The sequence below is a fragment of the Prionailurus viverrinus genome, chromosome F1 (assembly GCF_022837055.1).
Source record: "Prionailurus viverrinus isolate Anna chromosome F1, UM_Priviv_1.0, whole genome shotgun sequence".
NCBI classification, from domain to species: Eukaryota; Metazoa; Chordata; class Mammalia; order Carnivora; family Felidae; genus Prionailurus; species Prionailurus viverrinus.
The window spans coordinates 65,950,548-65,972,857 of NC_062577.1; the positions used below are offsets into that span (position 1 = coordinate 65,950,548).

At 60.2% G+C, this 22,310-nt stretch overlaps 2 protein-coding genes across 6 annotated transcripts; both read left to right on the plus strand.

The window, feature by feature from the left end:
• The first annotated feature begins 309 nt into the window (after nucleotides 1-309).
• ENTREP3 (endosomal transmembrane epsin interactor 3) lies at nucleotides 310-5,933 on the plus strand. Of its 4 annotated transcripts, none has more exons than XM_047841274.1 (12): nucleotides 310-1,071; nucleotides 1,270-1,326; nucleotides 1,522-1,632; nucleotides 1,738-1,857; nucleotides 1,995-2,102; nucleotides 2,608-2,783; nucleotides 2,911-3,010; nucleotides 3,341-3,410; nucleotides 3,588-4,139; nucleotides 4,654-4,722; nucleotides 4,834-5,087; nucleotides 5,180-5,933. In XM_047841274.1, exons 1-12 carry the CDS (start codon nucleotides 847-849, stop codon nucleotides 5,351-5,353), a joined length of 2,016 nt encoding a protein of 671 aa, XP_047697230.1. In that variant the 5' UTR covers nucleotides 310-846; the 3' UTR covers nucleotides 5,354-5,933. The 4 variants fall into 4 exon arrangements, with proteins under 4 accessions (XP_047697230.1, XP_047697233.1, XP_047697232.1 ...); XM_047841277.1 differs by having other exon boundaries at nucleotides 4,717-4,722; XM_047841276.1 differs by having other exon boundaries at nucleotides 3,362-3,410.
• Nucleotides 5,934-17,447: 11,514 nt separating this feature from the next.
• On the plus strand, nucleotides 17,448-22,127 carry GBA1 (glucosylceramidase beta 1). Of its 2 annotated transcripts, none has more exons than XM_047841089.1 (11): nucleotides 17,448-17,594; nucleotides 17,954-18,041; nucleotides 18,289-18,480; nucleotides 18,604-18,750; nucleotides 19,034-19,167; nucleotides 19,401-19,573; nucleotides 19,780-20,017; nucleotides 20,334-20,558; nucleotides 20,921-21,084; nucleotides 21,449-21,565; nucleotides 21,634-22,127. In XM_047841089.1, the coding sequence occupies exons 1-11, from the start codon at nucleotides 17,568-17,570 to the stop codon at nucleotides 21,869-21,871; spliced, it is 1,743 nt and encodes a 580-aa protein (XP_047697045.1). In that variant the 5' UTR covers nucleotides 17,448-17,567; the 3' UTR covers nucleotides 21,872-22,127. The 2 variants fall into 2 exon arrangements, with proteins under 2 accessions (XP_047697045.1, XP_047697046.1); XM_047841090.1 differs by having other exon boundaries at nucleotides 21,654-21,822.
• Nucleotides 22,128-22,310: the final 183 nt, after the last annotated feature.

A 22,310-nucleotide genomic window follows, 5' to 3' on the forward strand; every position in this document is an offset into this window, starting at 1 on the left:
GGAAGGCCGGGCGCGGGCGGCTTGGCCACCGACGGCCAAGGCGCCGCCGCCCCTGCCGGGAACGCCGCGGGCCCGGGGCCCGAGGGGCTGGGCGGGGCCGGCGCGGGCGCCCGTTCCCGGGGTGCCCCGCGCCGGCCCCGCCCCCGCGGGGCTCCCCCTCCCCGCCCCTGCGCGGGGCCTGCGGGCGGACGCCGACTCCCGGGGTGCACCGCGCAGGCTCCGCCCCGCCCCCGCCCCCACCGCCCCCTCTGCGCGGGGCCTGCGGGCGGACGCCGACGCCCTGGTGGCACCGCGCAGCCCCGCCCCCGCCCCGCCCCGCCCCGCCCCGCCGCGGGGCAGGACCTGCTGCCGCCCGGGACTGGGGAGCGCAGCGAGTCGCGCGGGGGGAGCGGGGCGGGCGGCCGGGCAGCCGGCGGCGCCCCGGCCTCTCCCCGCCAGGCGGTCTCAGGCCCCCGGGAACCCTCCCCGCTTCTTCCCACCCTCCCCGCCCTGCCCCGCGTTCCCGACCGCCGCCTCTCCTCACGCCTGGACCTGCCCTTCTCGGCGCCCCTGTTCTCCAGGGAGATGCGATGAGCCGGCGCCCCCGCGTCCTCATCGCCGTCCCGGGCACGGTGCCCGTCCGGTGCCCGTGGTGGGGAGGGAGCCCCCCTCGACCCCTTCGTGACGCCCCTCCCTTGGGCCCCCGCCCAGCTGGAGGCCCTGGGCCATGCCCCAGGGGACCCATCCGGGAGGTCGGCTCTAGAGCGAGGAGGGTGGAGAAGAGAGAGGACGGGGCCTTGGGCGCCTCTGAGATGCTCCCAAGCGCCGGTGGAGCCCGAGCGAGGCGCAGGCAACCGCGCGGCAGGCATGATGCCCTCGCCCAGTGACTCCAGCCGCTCGCTGACCAGTCGACCCAGCACCCGGGGCCTTACCCACCTCCGCCTCCACCGACCCTGGCTGCAGGCCCTGCTCACGCTGGGGCTGGCTCAGGTGCTCCTGGGCATCCTGGTGGTCACCTTCAGCATGGTGGCCTCCTCCGTCACCACCACCGAGAGCATCAAGAGGTCCTGCCCGTCTTGGGCTGGATTCTCGGTGAGTTGGGTGCACGGTGGTTGGGTGGGGTAGGCTCCTGGGGCCCCACCCCTCCACACTAGCTGCCAGTCCAGGAGCTGGTCCCTCCTCCCTCCTCTGGGCTTCTGGTTTTCCTATAGAGCTGGGCGCACCCTGTGGTGAGGGGTCACTCGGGTGCCTCCCCCTGCCAGGCTGAGCCTGTACCCACTCTGTCCCCAGCTGGCGTTCTCCGGGGTAGTTGGCGTTGTGTCTTGGAAGCGGCCATTCACTCTAGTGGTAGGTGTTTAGGGTCTGGTGCCCACCGGGAGGCAGGTGCCCAGCACCCGAGGGGAGGCCCACAGACGCCGGGAGAAGCGAACTGGTTGTGCAGTTTGTGCCTGCCAGGCATGAATGTCTGTGAAGGAGGGGCCCACCCGTGGTAGAGGGCACCTCTGAGGGCCCCAGCCCTGAGTGTGCACCTGATTCCCCCAGGTCTCCTTCTTCTCCTTGCTTTCGGTGCTCTGTGTCATGCTCAGCATGGCTGGCTCTGTTCTCTCCTGTAAGAACGCTCAGCTGGCCCGAGACTTCCAACACTGCTCCATGGTGAGACTGAGAAGGGAGGGTCAGAAAGAACTGGTTGGGGGAGGTGTGCAGGACCCCTGGGTTTGTCCTGACTCAGGCTCCCTCACCCTCCCCACTCCCACTCAGGAAGGGAAGGTCTGTGTGTGCTGCCCCTCCATTCCCCTGCTTCGGCCCTGTCCAGAGTCGGGGCAGGAACTGAAGGTTGCCCCCAACTCCACCTGTGACGAAGCCCGAGGGGCCCTCAAGGTGAGCATGCGCGCCCCACCTCAGCCATTCCTTTCTCCCCCACCATCCTAGTTTTCACCTTTGCCTCACGGGCCCAGAACTCGGGGGATTTACCCTTCCCCGGGCCCCTCTCCCATCCGTCTTCCTCTTTCCTCCAGAACCTGCTCTTCAGCGTCTGCGGGCTCACCATCTGTGCCGCCATCATCTGTACCCTCTCAGCTATTGTCTGCTGCATCCAAATCTTCTCCCTGGACCTCGTGCACACGGTGAGGGGGAGCTGGGGTCAAAGCCAACCAGGTACGATGGGGGCAGGGGCGAATGTGCTGGGACCGGGCTCAAGGGGATGGGGGCTACGGCACTGGCTTCTGCGCACCGGAGGCTGCAGGCCATGTATTAGGCACGTCTAGCATCTAGCGTAGCGGTGTCGAGGGCGTCCAAGGGAGGACGAGGAGGAGAAGGACAGGGAGTGGGGAAGTATGTGACCCAACAGTGAGACTACAAGTTGGGCGGAGTCCAGAAGGAAGGTCCTAGGTGGGGATGAGGATAAAGGGTCAGTGTTGGAGCAGGAGGAGAGGACAGGTGGCAATTCTGGACAGAGATGGGGCCGTAGAGCCAGGACTTTCTAGACGTTAGAGGAAGAGCTGGTGCTGGCTGGGGGAGGGGCCGGAGCCCAGCTGCCTGAGGGGGCAGGGCCAGGACACCGTGGAGGGGTGCAGGAGCCTAGGGGCTGTGTTCCCAGAAATCGGCCTTGCTGACCTGCTTGCTCCCCAGCAGCTGGCCCCAGAGCGCTCGGCCTCAGACCCCTTGGGGTCTCTGGGCTGTACGTCCTCGCCGCCAGCCCCTCTGCTACACACCATGCTGGACTTGGAGGAATTTGTACCGCCGGTGCCCCCCCCACCTTACTACCCCCCAGAGTATACCTGCAGCTCGGAAACAGACGCCCAGAGGTGAGGCCTGGCAGAGTCCTGCGGGGGTGGGGGGGTGGGGGCAATGCAGCCACCTGGGTTGGCGGGGAGGGAGCTTTGTGGAGTAGGAGTGCTCTGCCAGGCTCCTTCCTCTGCCTCCCCCTCCCAGCATCACCTACAATGGCTCCATGGACAGCCCGGTGCCCTTGTACCCTACTGATTGTCCCCCTTCTTATGAGGCCGTCATGGGGCTACGAGGAGACAGCCAGGTGAGAGCGGGTCTCGGTGTGGCCTGGGGAGCTGGGACAGAGCCCGAAAAGCTCAGTGAGCTGTTGTGCCTGGACAAAGAAAACAGTAGTGCTCATGGTCTTTGTCACCCCAGCACGTGCAGGGTCATCTTTGATCTCTCCGTGGTAAGGTTGGGAGGGAGCACGAAGTACCATTTCTACTTTAAAGATGTGGAACCTGAGGCCCACATAGCTGACCCGCACAAAGTGACAAAGCTGGACTGGAATCTGGGTGTCCAGAGCTCTGTCCCGCACACGGGGTGGCCAGATCGGCGTGTAGGGCTGGCCCCTCGACACTCATGTTTTCCGCAGGCCACTCTGTTTGATCCACAGTTTCACGACGGCTCCTGCATCTGTGAGCGCGTGGCCTCCATCGTAGACGGTGAGCAAAAAGGGGGGAGGCGAGCACGGGCCGGGCGGCCTGGGACGGCCGAGCAAGCTGGGGCCCGCTGGGCGGCTCCGTGGAGCCCTGGACTCGAGCTGCCTCCTTGGAGGCGGAACCGTTGGCAGAGTGGCCCCTGATGGGCCGGTACCGCCCCGCGCCCCCTGCCGCCCACAGTGTCCATGGACAGCGGGTCTCTGGCGCTGTCCGCCATCGGTGACCTCCCCGGGGGCTCGAGCCCGTCGGAGGACTCGTGCCTGCTGGAGCTGCAGGGCTCCGTGCGCTCCGTCGACTACGTGCTCTTCCGCTCCATTCAGCGTAGCCGCGCCGGCTACTGCCTCAGCCTGGACTGCGGCCTGCGCGGCCCCTTCGAGGACAGCCCCCTGCCGCGGAGGCCCCCCAGGGCCGCCCGCTCCTACTCCTGCTCCGCCCCCGAGGCCCCGCCCCCTTTGGGGGCCCCCACGGCCGCCCGCAGCTGCCACCGGCTGGAAGGCTGGCCTCCCTGGGTGGGACCCTGCTTCCCCGAGCTGAGGCGGCGGGTCCCACGGGGCGGCGGCCGGCCGGAGGCGGCAGCGGCCCCCCCTCCCCGCGCCCCCACTCGCCGCTTCAGCGACAGCTCAGGTTCCCTCACCCCCCCGGGGCACCGGCCTCCGAATCCGGCTCCCCCGCCACCGCTGCTGCTGCCACGGTCCCACAGTGACCCGGGCATCACCACCTCCAGCGACACCGGTGAGCATCCCCCCCGCCCCCGTCCCCCACCCAGGGTTCAGGAGCAGGCGGGCGGTCAGGGGAGTCTGGGGCCAGTGATCCCGCCAGGATCTGGGACACTGTTGAGGTGCCAGAGGCGGAAAAAAGGGTGAGTTCGCTCCTGCCCGGGGCACTTCTGGAGTGTTCGCTTCCTGAAAACGCACCATCATAACTGAGTGGCTAAAAGAGATGATTTCTGAAACCCGATTCCATGACTGGGCCGCAGTTAGTTACCCCTCCAGGCCTCAGCTCCCTACCCCCTCCCCTAGAGGTGTTCAGCAGCACAGCAGGCGCTCATCAGCTCATCACTGCCCTCGGGGCTCCTCGGGGCTCCGGGAACTGAGGGGGGTGCGGCCACCAGCGAGACCACCTTAGTTCCTGTCCGGTGGGCAGGCTGCTGAGGACGGGGCTTGGGGGCTGGAGCTCTCTCCCCGAGGGTGGTGCGATCAATGGGTGTGTCCACTGGGCACTTGCACCGTCTCCATCTCCTCCCCAGCTGACTTCAGGGACCTTTATACCAAAGTGCTCGAGGAAGAAGCTGCTTCCGTTTCCTCTGCAGATACAGGTCAGGCTGTGGTTGGTGCCCAGGGGCCAGGCGGTAGGGGAGTGCTGCCTGGCCCTATCTGCACCTCCCTTCCCATCTTCTCTCTCTTCTTCCCTCTCTCTCTCTCTCCAGGGCTCTGCTCTGAAGCCTGCCTCTTCCGTCTAGCCCGCTGCCCTTCTCCCAAGTTGCTACGTGCCCGCTCAGCCGAGAAACGGCGCCCTGTGCCCACCTTTCGAAAGGTCCCCCTGCCCTCGGGCCCTGCACCTGCCCACTCCCTGGGAGACCTGAAGAGCAGCTGGCCAGGCCGGGGCTTGGTCACTCGTTTCTTCCAGATTTCCAAGAAGGCCCCAGACCCCAGTGGCAATGGGGCCCATGGGCTTAAGCAGGTGGGAGTTAGGGGAGTCTGGGAAGATAACCCAGGAAAGCCCGGGGCTTCAGGCTGAACCACACTGATGGCCTCTCCTGCGTCCCCCTCTAGGTGCCCCACAGCCCGTGGGGCCGGCCAGGCCGAGAGAGCCTCCACCTTCGAAGCTGTGGCGACCTGAGCTCCGGCTCTTCCCTGCGGCGCCTTCTGTCTGCTCGCAGGCTGGAGCGTGCCACCCGCCCCCACAGCCTCAGCCTCAACGGGGGCAGCCGGGAGACAGGGCTCTGACCTGGGCTTCTTGCCACTGTGAACAGATCCGGGTGAATGCTGGGGCCACAGGCACCAGCTGGTTGGGACCAACAACCCCCAGCGCCCCACGCACTGGCTGACACAAAAAGAAACCCGCTGAACACCCCCAGAAGTATCCCTTTGCCTCCTACCTCCGGGGGCTCCTGCTGCTTGGCTCTGCCCCTCTGGACCAGGGGAGCTGCTGTCCTGTGCTGCATGGGCATTCAGGCTGTGGGGGAGAGGCCCCCGCTTACAGCATTGGAAGAGGAAGATAAAGTCTTATCCCCCAGCATGAAAGAGCTCTCTCTGATTTGACAGGGACACTATGGCCAGGGCAAAGGCGTGGCCCAGTGCTTAAGCACAGGGGGGCTGTGTGCCTGTGTAATGGGGTGGTAAGGCATGAAGAGTCCAAAAAATCTGGGGGACTCTCAGCTCTGCCACCTCTAGCTGCATGACCTTGGGCGAGTTATTTAACCTCAATTGCCTGATCCATAAAACATCGTGAAGATGAATGTTTGTAAAGCTCTGAATACACGGAATAAGCCTTCAATAAATTTCAATTTTCCCCTTCTCTTCTGGATCATCTTGGTCACCACTGAAATTTGTTCTGGCATCCTTCATAGTTAAGAAAATTGCCTCAAGACATTTATTTCCAGCTATCTGTGTTTCTGCTCCTTTTCATAGCAAAATGTTTTCTCTCTTCCTGCCCTCCACTTCTTGAACACTCCAGTCAGGTCCCATCCCCACCCCTCCCCAGGCACTGCTCTCGAAAAAGTGTTCCGTAGCCAAAAAGGTATCAGACCCAGTGGCCATTCCCCTGCCTGCATGTCACTTGACCCCTGAGAAACGTTTAACCCGGATAATCAGCATCTTTCCCCTTGAATTTTGCCCTTTGAAGACCTCATGCTCTCCCATTTTTTCCCTCTACCCTTTCGGTTTCCTTTGCCAGTTCCGACACCTCTGCTGAGCGGTTTAATGCTGGAGGACCCCAGGACTCTCCCCTTGACCCCCTTCCGTTTTCTGTCTGCAAGAGGCACTCCCAAAACCTGTGGCTTTAAATAATCTACGTGTCCACGGACAACTCTCCTTGACTCCTCCACGAGCTCCAACCTCCAACTTGACATCTCTGCTTGGATGTGTAGGGGACCTTTCAGACTCAACGTGGCCACAGGTGAACCCTTACATCCCATCCCCAGCACCTGTTCCTCCACTGTTCCCATCTCGATCAACAGCACCACCGCTCAGCTGGCTGCACATTCCAGAAGCTTAGGAATCATTCTGATTTCATCTTTTCCCTCATCCAACACACCCAATCCTATCCTGAATTCACGCGTGTTTCACCACCTACCTAGTTCAAGCCACCCCCCTCCCTCCCAGCCTCTGGTCTCTTTCCACTCTTGCTAAAATCCATTCTCCGCTCGGCAAAGTGATAAGAAATCATGTCACATCGAGTCCTGCCGAAGTCTGATGGCTTCCCGCTGTATTTACAATGGTCTCCAAACTCGCCAGCACACGATGGGGTCAGGCACAGCCGGTCTCCCTGCTCCGGAAAACTGCCTCACACGAGCGCTCCGCCCCTCCTTCCCCTGCACACCTGTGCCCTGTGGCCGTGCCCCCCCCCCCCCCCCACCTTACTGGGCATCCCTGCTGCGTCAGTGCCACGTTGTTCTGCGCACTTGCCACTACCCAGCATCAGCTTGCTTTTGTTTTTGCTCACTGCGCTGGGTCTAATTGTCAAGTTACTGGAGCGGTGCTCGGGCAGCCACAGGGCGCGTACGAGGGCGGGGAGCAGGGCGGCGCGCTGCGCGCACGCGGCGTCAGGCGGCCAAGCTTCTGGAACAACTCCCCAGCACGACGAGCGGCCTCAGGGAGTGCTGGGGCGCGGCCGGACGGCCACGCGGTGGGAGGAACTGGGCACTGGGGTTCCCGCGGGACAGTTTCCGGGCGCTGACTGTTCCCTACCCCGAGGCTCCCAAAGGAGCCAGCTAAGGAACGCAGCGCAGCCCCGGCACGCTGGACTCGGCGGGGGACTCCGCCCCCCGTCGCCCGTTACAGTGAGCTCTCGCCGGGCGCCCGGGAGCATGCGCGCTTCTCGCCTTCCGCGCCCTCTTTCGCGTACACTCCCGAATACGCTTGCGCCCCATCGGGACTATGGCTGGCCAGCGAGAGCAGTCCGTCCCCGAGACGGCCAATAGGCGCGCGGAACGGGCCCGCGGCCGGCCTCCCGGCTATTCGAGGTCCCGCCCACGTACCGCCCCCCACATCCCGCGGCTGCGCGCAGAGGGGCTGCCGACGCCCTGAGCCCAGGCTCTTTGGGCCGCCCTTCCCGCGGTGCGAGCAGCGGAGGGGTTTCCTTTCGCCTCCGGTTGAGGTTTTCTTGAGAGGTGGAGTGGGAAGGAAGTCTGTAAAAGTTATCCATTCCTTAGTCATTCGACAAATGTACACTGCGCACGGGACCAGTGCCAGGCACTGTGCGGACACCGGTAATAAGGCACCCGGGATAGGCGCGCGGACAGGGTACAGGGACAGGGCGCCAGGGTAGACAGCGGGGATAGCGCGTAGGGACAGGGCACCAGGGAGGCCGGGGATAGGGAGCAGGGATAGGGCGTGGGGATAGGTCTTTGGCGATAGGGCACCGGGGATAGGGTGCGGATAGGGCACCGGGGATAGGGAGTGGGCATAGGGCCTCAGGACAGGGAGCTGCGATAAGGTGCCAGGGCATCAGGCCCAGGGGATAGGGCGGGGCACCAGACACACCCTATTGTGCTTACCCTGGGACACAGCAATTACAGTGGGACACATTGGTACAGTTAAGTCCAACGGTGGTGAGCTACACAAAAGACGTAAAGGCTGTGATCTCGTGTTACAGGAGGGGTGTGGGAGCTTGCGTGGAGAGAGAATTTCTAAGAAAATGGCATATGAGCAGAGTTCTGAAAGAAAGATGAACAGGCATAAAGGAGGCCAACCGGAGGAGAAGAGTGTTGCATGCTGAAGGAAGAGCCTGCAGAAGGGACTTAGAGCAAAGGGGAGGAGGCTGGTCTCTCTGCCTTGGCACCTGCCCCTTATAGTCTGATTTCTACACAGCAGCCAAAGTGATCTTTTAAAAATATAAATCTAATCTTGTCACTTCCCTGCACCCAACTCTCCAGTGAATTTCCATCTTAGAACAAAAGTTGGACTCATTATTGTGGTCACTGAGGCCCTACAAAATCTGGAGCCAACCAGACTCACTGGTTCTCACTCTCCCCCTCACTGGTTCTGACCAGCCCACTCTAGCTTTTGTTTTGCTTCGTAATTCTTATGGTCACCCGAAACCTTCTGTTTTTCTCCCTTCCACCCTCACTTGAATATGAGCTCCGTAGGGCCAGGGACTTCATCCTCCTCCTCATTGCCATATCCCCAGGCTCGAGAGCAGTATCGACACCAGTATCTGGCACCTAGCAGATACTCAGTTATTTGTTGGGGCACAAGGTGTGAGTGGAGAGGTGAGAAAGGAGGGGGAGCAAGGGCCAGGGCCCATAACCCCTCTTAAGGGCGGAGTGGAGCCATGGAAGGATCTAAGGAAGGAGAGAGAGTGGAAGCTTCAGAATCTGTGTTTTAGTTAGAACACCCAGTTCTCGGAGAATGGATTATAAGAGAAAAGTGGAGGTTAGGAGACCACGAGAGAGACGTTTCAGAAGTTTAGAGGAGAAATAATGGGGGTAAGGGTACAGAGAGAGAACAGAGTCAAAGATGAGCCCCAGGTTCTGGGAGGAAGGGGTTCCATTCCTGGGGAAAGAAAGCACAGGAGGAAGAGCAGAGTTGGCTGCAGGGCACAGTGACCTCGTGATTGTCCTGCTGATGGCTCTGTGAGACACCCAGAGGGAAGGTCTGGAGGGCAGAGTCCCGTCACCGAGTCGATCCCAGGAGAGAGACTGGGATCGGAGGTGGAGATTTGGGAACCAAAAGCAACTAGAAAGGAATCAAAGCCATGGGGTTGTCTCTTTGGAGAGAGCATGACGTATGAGGAGAGAAGGCCTAGACCAGGTCCCCGAAAGGGACACCTAGACAGAAAGGGGGGGGGGCTGCCTACAAAAGAGAAGGAGCAGCCAAAGGACTGGGGGGACATCCGAGCGTGGAGTAGAGGTTGGAGTCGTGAAAACAGGAGCAGGCTTCCGGAAGGGGGGGAAGTCCTGTGTCGACTGAGGTGAAGAGTCAAGTCAAAGAAGGGCCGAACGCTACCCATGGGACTTAGCAACAGAGAGACCATTAGTGACCTTGGCAGGAGCAGGTCTGGAGCAGAGAGAGGGTCCAGAGCAGGCCCGCGGACCGCAGGAAGTGTGAGAGGCGTGTAGCAACTCGTTCAGGAAGTCTGGCCACAAATAGCCCCATCGCGTGCGTTGCCCCGTGAAATCCTCGTCACAGCCGCCAAGGCAACAGGAGATGAAGAAATTCGGGCTCTCAGAAGTCAAGTCGCTCCCCAGTGTCTCAGATCTGGTGAGTGACTGAGTGAGGCTTCCGATCCTGAGCAGGCTCCCCGGTCCCGGCTCAAATGCCCTTCCATCTTGGCCCCTCCATCTTGGCGCTCTTTAGGGGACAGGGGCACACGGGGGCAGCGGAGGGAGACTTAAGGGTTTGGGACACAAGACGCCTCGGACTGTCCCTGGAGGGAAGACCGGCTGAGGAGCAATAAAGTACTGATTCCACCCTGAGGTTTCCATGGAACTTTCCAGTCCACAGACATTCTTATCTTCCGTGAGCCTCATCACAACCTTGCACGAGAGGCTCGGAACAGTAGGGAATGTGCGGGCAGGTTCGCTGGTGTTCGCTGTTTGAACCCCTCCTCCCTGCAGCCTTGACCGCATCTCTCTGTTGGGCCTTCCTCGAAGTCTGACCCCCGCGTTCAGTTAGTCCCCCTCGGCCTGCGCGGTGGGGTCAGCGCTGCGGTGCTGGCTCAGCCAGACTATTTCTGTCCTTCTGCTTGTCGCTTATATTTAGCTCCCAGTCACCTTCTCTGGTGCTCAGCTAAGTCTTTTAAAAGTGCTGTGCAAAGGGGACAGAGGGATGCGTCCGCGGCCACCTCGTGCGCCCCTCGTGGCCGCTGCCAGCAGGCCGGCGTGCGGGCGGGACTCCCCCAGGGCCGCGGTCCTCAGTCGCCCCCTAGGGGCGTTCGCAAAATCTGTGTCTTTTGCGCGGTCCCGGTCGGGAGGCGGTCGGAGGTGTCGGCGGTGCGAGGGCAGGAAGGGCAGACGAGCCAGATGGCGCAGGGTCGCCCCGCGGCGGGAACAACTGCCGGTCATTCCGCGGGACGTTGGAATGTTCTGCTCAACAACACGTGCAGAGCAAAAATCAGATTTCAGCCTTGCAGGGGCGCGTGGGGGGGGGGGGCGGTGCTCCATCGGTTAAGCGTCCCACTTCCACTCAGGCCACGATCTCACGGTTCCTGGGTTCGAGCTCCCCTGTGCTCTGTGCTGATTCCGTGTCTGCTTCAGATTCTGGGTCTCCCTGTCTCTCTGCCCCTCCCCCGCTTGCACTCTGTTTCTCTCTCTCAAAATTAAACACAAAATTAAAAAAAAACTTTAAGCCTTTCAATTTAAGCAAGCCTTTATTATATAATAATGCAGAGAAGTTTTACGCGAAGTTTTTTTGTTGTTGTTGTTTTTTGGGGTTTTTTTTTTTTTGGATAGAGCCCAACAATTTAGGAGAAGATCGTGGCGGAGAGGGAAGCGTGGAGACAGTACATCGTCCTGACGCGGCTGCAGCTGCCTTCTCGGTGACCGGGAGCGCGTGCAGCTGGGGAAAAGACGTGGTTGAACAGCCTTCTGCTGTGCCCTGTGCTCCTGCAGGTGCTTGCAAGGCCACCAGCCAGCTGCACATGCGACGCACTGTTTACTGGTTCAGTCCAGGTGTGATCTGCGGGGGGGCCTGGGCGGCTCTGTCGGCTAAGCGTCAGACCATCTGTGCTCAGGTCATGATCTCTTGGTTTGTGAGACCGAGCCCCGCTGGGCTCTGCGCTCTGCACTGACACTGTGGAACCTGCGTGGGGTTCTCTCTCTCTCTCTCTCTCTCTCTCTCTCTCTCTCCCCCCCCCCCCCCATGCTCATGCTTGCTCTCTTTCTCTCTCTCTCTCAAATTAAATAAACATTTAAAAAAGTCTCTCCAGGGGCACCTGGGTGGCTCAATTGGTTGAGCGTCCAACTTCAGCTCAGATCATGATCTCACAGTTCATGAGTTTGAGCCCCGTATCGGGCTCTGTGCTGACAGCTTAGAGCCTGGAGCCTGCCTTGAATTCTGTGTCTCCCTCTCTCTGTTCCTCCCCCACTCATGCTCTGTCTCTCTCTCTCTCTCCTTCAAAAATAAATAAAAACATGGGGCGCCTGGGTGGCGCAGTCGGTTAAGCGTCCGACTTCAGCCAGGTCACGATCTCGCGGTCTGCGAGTTCGAGCCCCGCGTCGGGCTCTGGGCTGATGGCTCAGAGCCTGGAGCCTGTTTCCGATTCTGTGTCTCCCTCTCTCTCTGCCCCTCCCCCGTTCATGCTCTGTCTCTCTCTGTCCCAAAAATAAATAAACTTTGAAAAAAAAAAATTTAAAAAAAAAAAAATAATAAATAAATAAATAAAAACATAAAGTTTTTTTTAAAAAGTCTCTCCAGAGGAACCTGGGTGGCTCAGTCGGTTGGGCATCTGACTTTGGCTCAGGTCATGATCTCACAGTTCATGGGTTCAAGCCCTGTAATCAGGCTCTGTGCTGACAGCTCAGAGCCTGAAGCCTGTTTCCAATTCTGTGTCTCCCTCTCTCTCTGCCCCTCCCCTGCTCATGCTCTCTCTCTCTCTCTCCTTCCAAAATAAACAAACATTAAAAAATATAAAAAAGTGGATCCATCACTGGAATCTACTCCTGAAATCATCATTGTACTATATGCTAACTAACTTGGATGTAAATTAAAAAAAAAATCAAGTGTTTGTGTTTCAAAAGACACCATCAAGAAGGTGACAAGACGGGGTGCCTGGGTGGCTCAGTTGGTTGAGCGTCCGCCTTTGGCTCAGGTCATGATCTTATGGTTCGTGAGTTCAAGCCCCACATTGGGCTCTGTGCTGATGGCTCAGAGCCTGGAGCCTGTTTGGGATTCTGTGTCTCCCTCTCTCTGCCCCTCCCCTGCTCCTGCTCTCTCTCTGTCTCTCAAAAATAAGTAAATGTTAAAACATTTTTTTAAAAAAGGTGACAAGATGACCCACAGAATGGGAGAAAATATTTGCAAGTCATATATCTGACAAGGGCCAAGGATCCAAGATATATAAAGAGCTCCTACAGTTCAATCATAAACAGGCAACCCAATTTAAACATGCGCAAAGGATTTGAACAGACATTTTCCCAAGGATAACGTACAAATGGGCAACAGGCACATGAAAAGATGCTCGACAGTATTGGTTATTAAGGGAATGCAAACCAAAACCATTGTGGGCCACCACTGCGCCTGCACTAGGATGGCTACTGGCTACAATAAAAAAGACAGTGACAACCGTTGTCAGGGATGTGGAGACATTGGAACGCTCATGTGTTATCGAGGGGAATGTAAATGGTGCAGCCGCTTTGGAAAACTCCTCAAGAGAAATCAAAGTATTAGGGGCGCCTGGGGGGCTCAGTTAAGTATCCGGCTCTTGGTTTCGGCTCGGGTGGTGATCTCATGGTCCGTGAGTTCAAGCCCCACATCAGGCTCTGCGCTGGACGAGTGGTGCCTGCTTGGAATTCTCTCCCCTCTCTCTCTGCCACTCCCCCACGCGTGCTGTCTCTCTCTCAAAATAAATAGACTTAAAAACGTTTAAAAGGAGAGAGGGAGAAACGAAAGTATGTCCATACAACGGAATACTATTCAGCGACAAAAAGGAACAAAACAGTGACACAGGCCATGATGTGAATGATCCTCAAAACATGATGCTAAGCGAAAGAAGTCAGACAGAAAAGATCACATATCACATGATTCCATTTATATGAAATTCTAGAATAGGCTATCTTTAGAGACAGAACATAGATCAGTGGTTGCCTGGGACTGGGGTGAGAATGGAGATTAACTGTTGCACAACTCAGTAAATTTACCAAGAACCATTAAACTATATACTTGAGAGGCTTTAAAAATTTTCTTTAATGTTTATTTTTGAGAGAGAGAAAGAGCGAGAGAGACGGACAGAGCGTGAGCGGGGGAGGGGCAGAGAGAGAGGCAGACACAGAATCCGAAGCAGGTTCGAGGCTCCGAGCTGTCAGCACAGAGCCCGACGTGGGGCTCGAACTTACGAACTGCAGGATCATGTCTTGAGCCGAAGTCGGACGCCCAACCGACTGAGCTGCCCAGGTGCCCTGCACAAACAGTTTTTGTTTTGATGTGTCCGATGTATCTTTTTTTCTTCTGTCATTTGTGTTTTGGAATCATATATAAGAAACCATTGCCTAACACGATTCTAGACTTTGGCTATAATAAGATGAGATTGTGGGGGAGCTTGGGGGAGGTAAAATATTTACGTGTGGGAGGGACATGACTGTTGGGGACCAGAGGGCGGACTCTGCTAGGGAGCCTCCTAGATGGCCCTACCTGGTGTTCATACCTTTGTCAGTCCTTCAGCACCGCCCCCCGTATCACACAGGGGAGGCCTGTGTGACCAGTAGGGTGTTGTGGAAATGACGATGTGTGGCTCCCGGGGCTCCTGCCTGGCCGTCTCCCTGAGACCTCTCACGCTGCCATGTTGTGGGGACGCGCAAACAGCCCCGTGGATAAGTCCACACGGTGAGGACCCGAGGCCTCCTGCCAACAGCCAGCCTTCGGTCCGCCCGGTTTGTGTTAGTTAGCGGCTCACCGTCAGGTCGTCTCCGAGCCTGCAGAGGACCACAGCCCTGGCCAACATCTAGGCTACAGTCTCATGAGAAACTTCAAATCTGAAGCAGCCAGCTAAGGTACTCCTGAATTCCTGACCCACAGAAGCTCTGTGAAATAAGAAATGTTTCTTGTTGCATGAAGAAGAAGGAGGAGGAGGAGGAGGAGGAGGAGGAAGAGGAGGAGGAGGAGGAGGAGGAAGAGGAGGAGGAGGAGGAGGAGAAGAAGAAGAAGAAGAAGGAGGAGGAGGAGGAAGAGGAGGAGGAGGAGGAGGAGAAGAAGAAGAAGGAGGAGGAGGAGGAGGGGGAGGAGGAGGAGAAGAAGAAGAAGGAGGAGGAGGAAGAGGAGGAGGTGGAGGGGAGGAGGGGGAGGAGGAGAAGAAGAAGAAGAAGAAGAAGAAGAAGAAGGAGGAGGAGGAGGGGGAGGAGGAGGAGGAGGAAGAGGAGGAGGAGGAGAAGAAAAAGAAGGGGGCCTGGTGGCTCAGTCCATTGAGCATCCAACTCTTGGTTGCAGCTCAGGTCATGATCTCACGGTTCATGAGTTCGAGCTCTGAGCTGGGCTCTGCGCTGACAGTGGGGAGCCTGCTTAGGATCCTCTCTCCCTCTCTCTGCCCCTCCCCCCACCTCTCTCTCAAAAGAAATAAATAAACTTAAAAAAAAAAAAACATATAAAAGCCTCAAGGGCAAATCACATTGTGAGAGAAATCTGAAAGATGAGACGATGTCTGTGCTGGAAACTCTTTACAAACGGAAGGGTAAGAGGGGGACCCGAGACCTCACCAACCGTGTGCCTGCAGAGGGGACCAGGGCAGGGACAAGGGCGCTGCAGCCTGCGAGCGTCACACACACCGTCGGGCTGAGCAAAGGGCAGCGCGGTGAGGTGCGGGGTGTCCCCGCCCTCCTCCCGAGAACGAGGCCTGACCGCACCTCCTGGAAAAACAGGAGACCGGCGCGGGGCCGGTGATTTGGCTCCGACTGACCGCTTGGCAGCCGCCCGCCCGGGGCCCGGCCAGCGGCGCAGTGGGAGGAAGGCGCGTCTTCACGGTCGGCGAGCTCCCTCCACACACACGCCTAACCTGCTGCTGTAGTTGGTGCACACACGTGTGTGGCCACACGTCGTCACCCGGGGGTCCGGTCACCGCCGCCTGGCGCGGGACGGCACACAGGCCGAGCGCACGGGGCGCGAGGACCCCCAGACGCTGTCCCGGCCCCTCCCGGGGCTGCTTCCACAGAGACCCCAGAAAGCCCCCCTCAGCGACCCTGCCGACACCCTGCTCTGGGCCCAGTCCAACGCGATTCCCGCCCTGGAAGTGGAGAGGCTGGGTCTCCTGCGGCCTGGGAAGCAGGACGCGGAAGGGCTACGGACCCGGTTCTCTGCGTGGAAAGACCCACAGCTCTTTGGGGGGGCGGGTCTGCCTCTAACCAGACTCCCGACGGGTCAGGGCGGGAAGCCCTCTGCTGCAGCTAATTTGCGCCCCTCCTTAGCCACTTACTGTCAGGGGAGAGCGGGACGCGCCACCCCCCACCCCCCCACGACGTCCGCGGTCGGGCTTGGCACGTTTGGGGACATCGCAGGGACCGGCACCTGGGCAGCGCAGCGCGTGTGGCTTAGCGTGATGCAGGAGTTCCTTCCAGGTCACCCAGCCGGGGAGTGCGGGAGCCAGGATTCAAACCCAGACCCAGCTTGTCTCACTGAGACTAGGCTTCAGGGCCATAGGAACCTAGAGGCAATGATCAATTTTGCCCGGAGTGTGTCTGGAAAGTCTTCACTGAAATCATTTCTTTAATGTTTTATTTATTTATTTATTTATTTATTTATTTATTTATTCTGACAGAGAGTGAGAGAGCAAGCTGGGGAAGGAGCAGAGAGAGAGAGAGAGAGAGAGAGAGAGGGAAAGAGAATCCCAGGCAGGCTCCCACTGTCAGCGCAGAGCCCAACGCGGGGCTCGAACTCTCGACCCACGAGATCATGACCTGAGCCCAAGTCGGGTGCTTCTCCAACTGAGCCCCCCGGCGCCCCGTCACTGGAATGATTCAACAGACCACAGGCACACAGGAAACCAGCGGCTCTCCAGCCCCTCCTGGGCTCCAGGCGCTGCACTCGGCTTACTGGTCCCAGTCAGGGCTCCGTCTCACAGGTGAGATCAGCCCCCAGAGCCACGGTTCGGAGCCGTGCGTGTCGCTCCCGCTAAATCAGAGGTGCCCGGGAGGCACCACTGCGGCCCAACCCCTTCTCACATCCACTGAGGACACAGCTGCGTATACTGACCGGTTTCGGAACCACTTTGCACAACCAAGGAAAACCAGTTGTGACAGTCCTCGTCTGATGAGGGGTTGCTGTTGGTGACTCCCGCCCTCGGCCAGGACCTGTCCTCCCTGCATTTCCACCCCTTCTCCGAGAAACCTTCCTGGGTCACTCCCACCATGCACGGCCACCCCACGAACGCTTGTTACCTTCTCTTCATCTGTAACTACACGTGATTTTTTTTTTTTTTTAGAAAACTTTAAATGTTTATTTATTTTTGAGAGAGAGACAGAGCACCATCAGGGGAGGGGTAGTGAGGGAGGGACACATAGAATCCGAAGCGGGCTCCAGGCTCCGAGCTGTCCGCACAGAGCCCGACGTGGGGCTCGAACTCAGGAACCGTGAGATCATGACCTGAGCTGAAGTCGGACGTTTGACCGACCGAGCCACCCAGGCGCCCCTGTAACCACCCGTGTTAAGTGTGTGACTGCCCTCACAAGGCCTATAGGGCAAATTATGCCTTAACCACTTCCAGGATTCTGGAGGTGAATCTCTTTCATTAGTATCACCTTTATTAGTATTACTTTGTTTTTATTTGTATTTATTTTTTTAAGGAAGCTCTGTGCCCAGTGCGGGGCTTGAACTCACAACCTGGAGATCAGGACTCGCCTGCTCTACCGACCCAGCCAGCCTGGCGCCCCACCTTTATTGGCTGTTACTCACAAGCCTCTTTTCTCGGGAAAGCGGTGGGCCTGCTGTGTCGTCCGTCCTCAGGGATTCGGGAGCCTCTACCCAACCTTCCGCGCGGATCCTTGATCCACGTTCTTCCTGAGGCTGTCACCCACACGTGCCTCCCAGGATGTCCTAGGATGAATAATCGCCAACAGCCTGGAGGAGGCCAGTCGCCCTCTACAAGTATGGTTGCAATTGCCTCACTTCCTGTATCATGTGACACTCCCAGAGTCGTCACGTGACCCACCTACTTCCCCCCCCCCCCACTTTATGCCGGAACTAAACCCGCAGGGTTGATCGGGTGTCCAGCCACCGCCAGGACCTGCATCCCTGTTTGTATTTAGGGGACCCTCTGTCCTCCCGAGGCTCAGGAACCCTGCAGTGCCGTCACCTGGTGATGGAGCGCTCGACTCCTCCCCGAGAGGTGAGTGAGCCACAGCTCCCAGCCGGGTCCTGTCACCCTGCTTCTGGAATCCTGGCGATCCGGAGGCTGGAATTCAGTGGATGACAGTCTCCTCAAATCCAGGCCATCGTGGCTCTTTGACGGAGGGGCAGATGGGGGGGGGGTGGGGTCCAGGGAGAAGCGGGAGGGAAGAGGGGCGGAGAAGGGTCCTGGTCAGGGTGGGCAGAGGGCACGGTGGGAGGGCAGCACCCGGGTGTCTCTGGGTCCTGTGCCATCGCCATCAGAGGCAGGTGGGAGCCAGGCTGTGGGCCCCCCCGCCCACGGGAGAGTAGATGAGGGGTGGAGAGCGGCCTTCCAGCCGGTCCTCATTCTGTCCTCAGGAGCGCCCCGAGCCCCCAGGCCGGGGAGGCGTCTTGGCTGCCAGGCTCGTGGGCCTGCTTTTCCTTCAGGCGGTGCCGTGGGCCTCAGGTGAGTGAGTCACAAGAGGGGCGTCGGTCCTGAGGAGGCTCCCCCTGCCCGACGGTCCTGTGGGCGCTTTCTGGCACGCTGCCGTGTCAGGGGCGATCAGCAAACCTTCTGAGTGACTGAGACCAACCTCGCGGGGGCAGAACAGCGAGAGGAGTTTTGAAATGAGTGTCCGTTTCGTCCGGCCAGGTGCGTCCCTTCTCCCTGGCCTCCCTCAGCCCCGGCCTCTGCTTCTGCTCCTCCCTCCCAGGTGCCCGCCCCTGCAGCCCTAAAAGCTTTGGCTACAGCTCGGTGGTCTGTGTCTGCAATGCCACGTACTGTGACTCTCTCGACCCCCTGACCCTGCCCGCCCTCGGCACCTTCAGCCGATACGAGAGCACGCGCAGCGGGCGCCGGATGGAGCTGAGTCTGGGGCCCATCCGGGCCAACCGCACGGGCACAGGTGACCGCCGTGTGCCTCATCCCCAGGGCAGGCTGGGACGCTCCCGGAGCTAAGTCATGCCCGCAGCTCACCGGCCCCTCCTCCCTGTGCGCTCACACACCCCCGTTTCCTGTGTATCCGCAGGGCTGCTACTGACCCTGCAGCCAGATCAGAAGTTCCAGAAAGTGAAGGGGTTTGGAGGGGCCATGACGGACGCCGCTGCCCTCAACATTCTTGCCCTGTCACCCCCTGCACGGAATTCGCTACTCAAATCCTATTTCTCTGAAGAAGGTGAGGACGAGGGGGACAGGATGACACAGTGCGATTGACACTCTGACCTTCCCGTGACCCTGACTTCCACCCCTCCCTGACGTTTGGGTCCTTCCTACCTTTCCCTGGGTGTTAGCTCAGAGGACCTGTGTTCCACCCAGGGGCCTGGCTCCACAGACCCCAGCCGGGACCCCAGGCTCCCTTTGGCCCGCCACAGGCACAGTCTAGGACCGGCAGGTGGTAGGCAGGTCCCACATTCTCCTGCTGACTCAGACGCTCGTGTCTCGGCCTTCCTCTTCTGCAGGAATCGAGTACAACATCATCCGGGTACCCATGGCCAGCTGTGACTTCTCCATCCGCATCTACACCTACGATGACAGCCCTGACGACTTCCAGTTGCGTGACTTCATCCTCCCCGAGGAAGATGTCAGGCTCAAGGTGGGCACTCGGCCCCGGTGGAAGTGGATGCCTGCTGGGTGAGAAGCCTCAGGCTAGAGGAGCCTGCAGGGGGACACAGAGCCCGCCCCCTGCTCTCGGTTCTGTCCCGGGGGTGGGGGGTGGGGGCTGGCGGGACAGGGCAGGGGCCGATGGCTCGGCCTGACCCACTGGTCGGGCCGGTCTGCCCATGTTCCAGCTCTGGGTGTCTCTCTCCTCACTTCCACGGTCTCTAGATACCCCTGATTCACCAGGCCCTGGAGCTGGCCCCACGCCCTGTGTCACTCTTCGCCAGTCCCTGGACGTCACCCACTTGGCTGAAGACCAACGGGGCAGTGAACGGGAAGGGGTCACTCAAGGGGCAGCCGGGAGATCTCTACCACCAGACCTGGGCCAGATACTTTGTTAAGTAAGGCCGCAAGCCCTCGTCTCCGCACCCCCTCCCTTGCCGTGGACCCGGGTCACCCCCAGATCCGACTCCTCAGACTACCTTTCTACCTGCTGAGCCTTTCACACTCTGCCTGTCAGTTTTCCCCGCCTCACCGGGCCTCCTATTCCCCAGGGTCCTGGTCCCCCTCTCTTGTCCAGGGCCACTCACACCCTTTTCCCCGTCAGGTTCCTGGACGCTTACGCGGAGCACAGGTTACGGTTCTGGGCAGTGACGGCAGAGAACGAGCCTTCTGCAGGGCTGCTCAGTGGGTACCCCTTCCAGTGCCTGGGCTTCACCCCTGAACACCAGCGAGACTTCATCGCCCGGGACCTGGGTCCTACCCTCGCCAACAGTACGCACCGCGACGTCCGCCTGCTCATATTGGACGACCAGCGCTTGCTGCTGCCTCGCTGGGCCCAGGTGGTAAGGCCCAGGGCCTCCGGGGTAGCCCGGCGACCCCCAGATCTAGCCTCCGGGTGACCGGCTCCCACAGTGTCTCCCTGCCTCAGCCCTCGATTCCTAGAACTCCCTGGGCTGGAGCCAGGCGCCCAGGTGGCCCCCCGGGGGGTGCTCAGGGGTCATAACCTCCTCTGCGTCTCCAGGGCCCCAGAGGTCCCCGTGGTTTGTCACTTTAACCCCTCTAGTTGCCTGCAGCCCACTGCCTATTTCTCAGGTCCCCAGGGCTGCTTCCGGAACCCTCCATGCAGGGCCCGGTTTTAGCAGCCCCTTCCCCATACAGGTGCTGGCGGACCCAGAGGCGGCTAAGTACGTTCATGGCATTGCTGTACATTGGTACCTGGACTTTCTGGCTCCTGCAAAGGCCACCCTGGGGGAGACACACCGCCTGTTCCCCGACACCATGCTCTTTGCCTCAGAGGCCTGCACGGGCTCCAAGTTCTGGGAGCAGAGTGTGCGACTGGGCTCCTGGGACCGAGGGATGCAGTACAGCCACAGCATCATCACGGTGAGCCCCCAGGCCCCTCCCACCAGGCAGGCGCAGACCTCCCTCATCTCACCGCAGGAGGGCCTGTTCTCCAACTCACCGGGCTGACTCGCTCTTCGGGGCGTCGTCATCCCTGCCTCCCCTTCATGGGCTCGCACATCCCACCACCGCTTTCCTCGAGTGCTGGCCTCTCTGGCCGTCACGTCTGCCTCCACGTGCCTCTGCTTCCTTGCCTCGTCCTCGCCGCCCCGCCCTCCTTAGGTGTTAGAGGCGCAGAGCGCCCCCCACGGGGCCGGGGCGCCGCCAGCCTGCCTTCCTCGACCCTTAACTACATTGTCTGAGGACCCCACGTGGGGGCTGTCTCTGCCCTGCTCCTCCCGCAGAACCTTCTCTACCATGTGGTCGGCTGGACAGACTGGAACCTCGCTCTGAACCCCGAAGGGGGACCCAACTGGGTGCGCAACTTTGTCGACAGCCCCATCATCGTAGACATCACCAAAGACACGTTTTACAAACAGCCCATGTTCTATCACCTTGGCCACTTCAGGTGAGTGGAGGGCGGGCGCCCCGCCTCCTTGCCAGGCGGGTCTCCTGCACGGCCGGGGGCTCCTGTCCCCACCCCCCCCCCGCCATGAGGGAACAGGAAGATGTTCAGGGTGGGAGCTTGGGAGAGGTGCCCCTGAGCCTCTTGCACCATCCAGGCAGGAAGTGACTAGGCGGTGGTGGGCGAGCCCCGCATGCCGGACGCTGGGGACAGGACGTGAGGGCAGGGCCTGCCCGGCAGGATAGAGCTGCGGTCTGAAGGTGGGGCAGAGCTTCGGCAAGGGTGCTGCCCTTGGGGGAGCGGGCCCCGGCCCGGGGAGGCGAGGCTGGGGTCCCGGACCACGCCCGTTCTCCCCCTACCCCCCCAGCAAGTTCATTCCGGAGGGCTCGCAGAGAGTGGGGCTGCTGGCCAGCGAGAAGAACGGCTTGGACACGGTGGCGCTGACGCGCCCCGACGGCTCTGCGGTCCTGGTCGTGCTGAACCGGTGAGAGCGGCAGGGCCCAGGAGCGGGCTGAAGCCCGGGCGGTGGGCTCGGCAGGACCCAGCGCTCAGCTTCTCCCTTGCTTCCCCAGCTCCCCGAAGGACGTGCCCCTCACCATCGAGGACCCTGCCGTGGGCTTCATGGAGACGCTGTCCCCCGGCTACTCCATTCACACATACCTGTGGCGTCGCCAGTGATGGGGCCGATACCCAAGCAGCGCCTGGGCTCGGCAGGGGCATTAAAGGGACAGAGCCGGCTCACACGCTGTCTGTGGCTACAGAGGGTATACGAGGGCCAGGGCGAGCTTAGGTGACGTAAGCCCAGGGGCTGTGGTTTGCGTGACTCACTCTCCCCCTGGTGGGTGCCAGGGCCTGGAGGCCCCTAAAGGGAGCGCAGGGAAGCCCCGGCGGCCCCGCCCCCCGCCTGTGAGTGTGTGCTATGTGCTGGCTCCCGTGGAAACTGGGCCCGGGCCCAGGGTGAGCTCACTGTCTGTATGGACACAAGCTGGGGGCGGGGGAGGCCGAGGAAAGGGAGATCAGAGAAGCTGGGCCCCAAACGGGGGTGTGGGGGAGGGGGGGGCTGTGTCTTTCGAGGGCCGTGCGGAAGCAATCACGGCGTCAGGGCACAGGCAGCCGAGAAGCCAGGCACCGGTGGGGGGCGGGGGGTGGGGGGGCTCAGGCGCCCGACGGCCGCCCCCCCACCAGCCAGCAGCTCCTGGAAAGATGACGGTCCCTTAAGAAAGAGAATG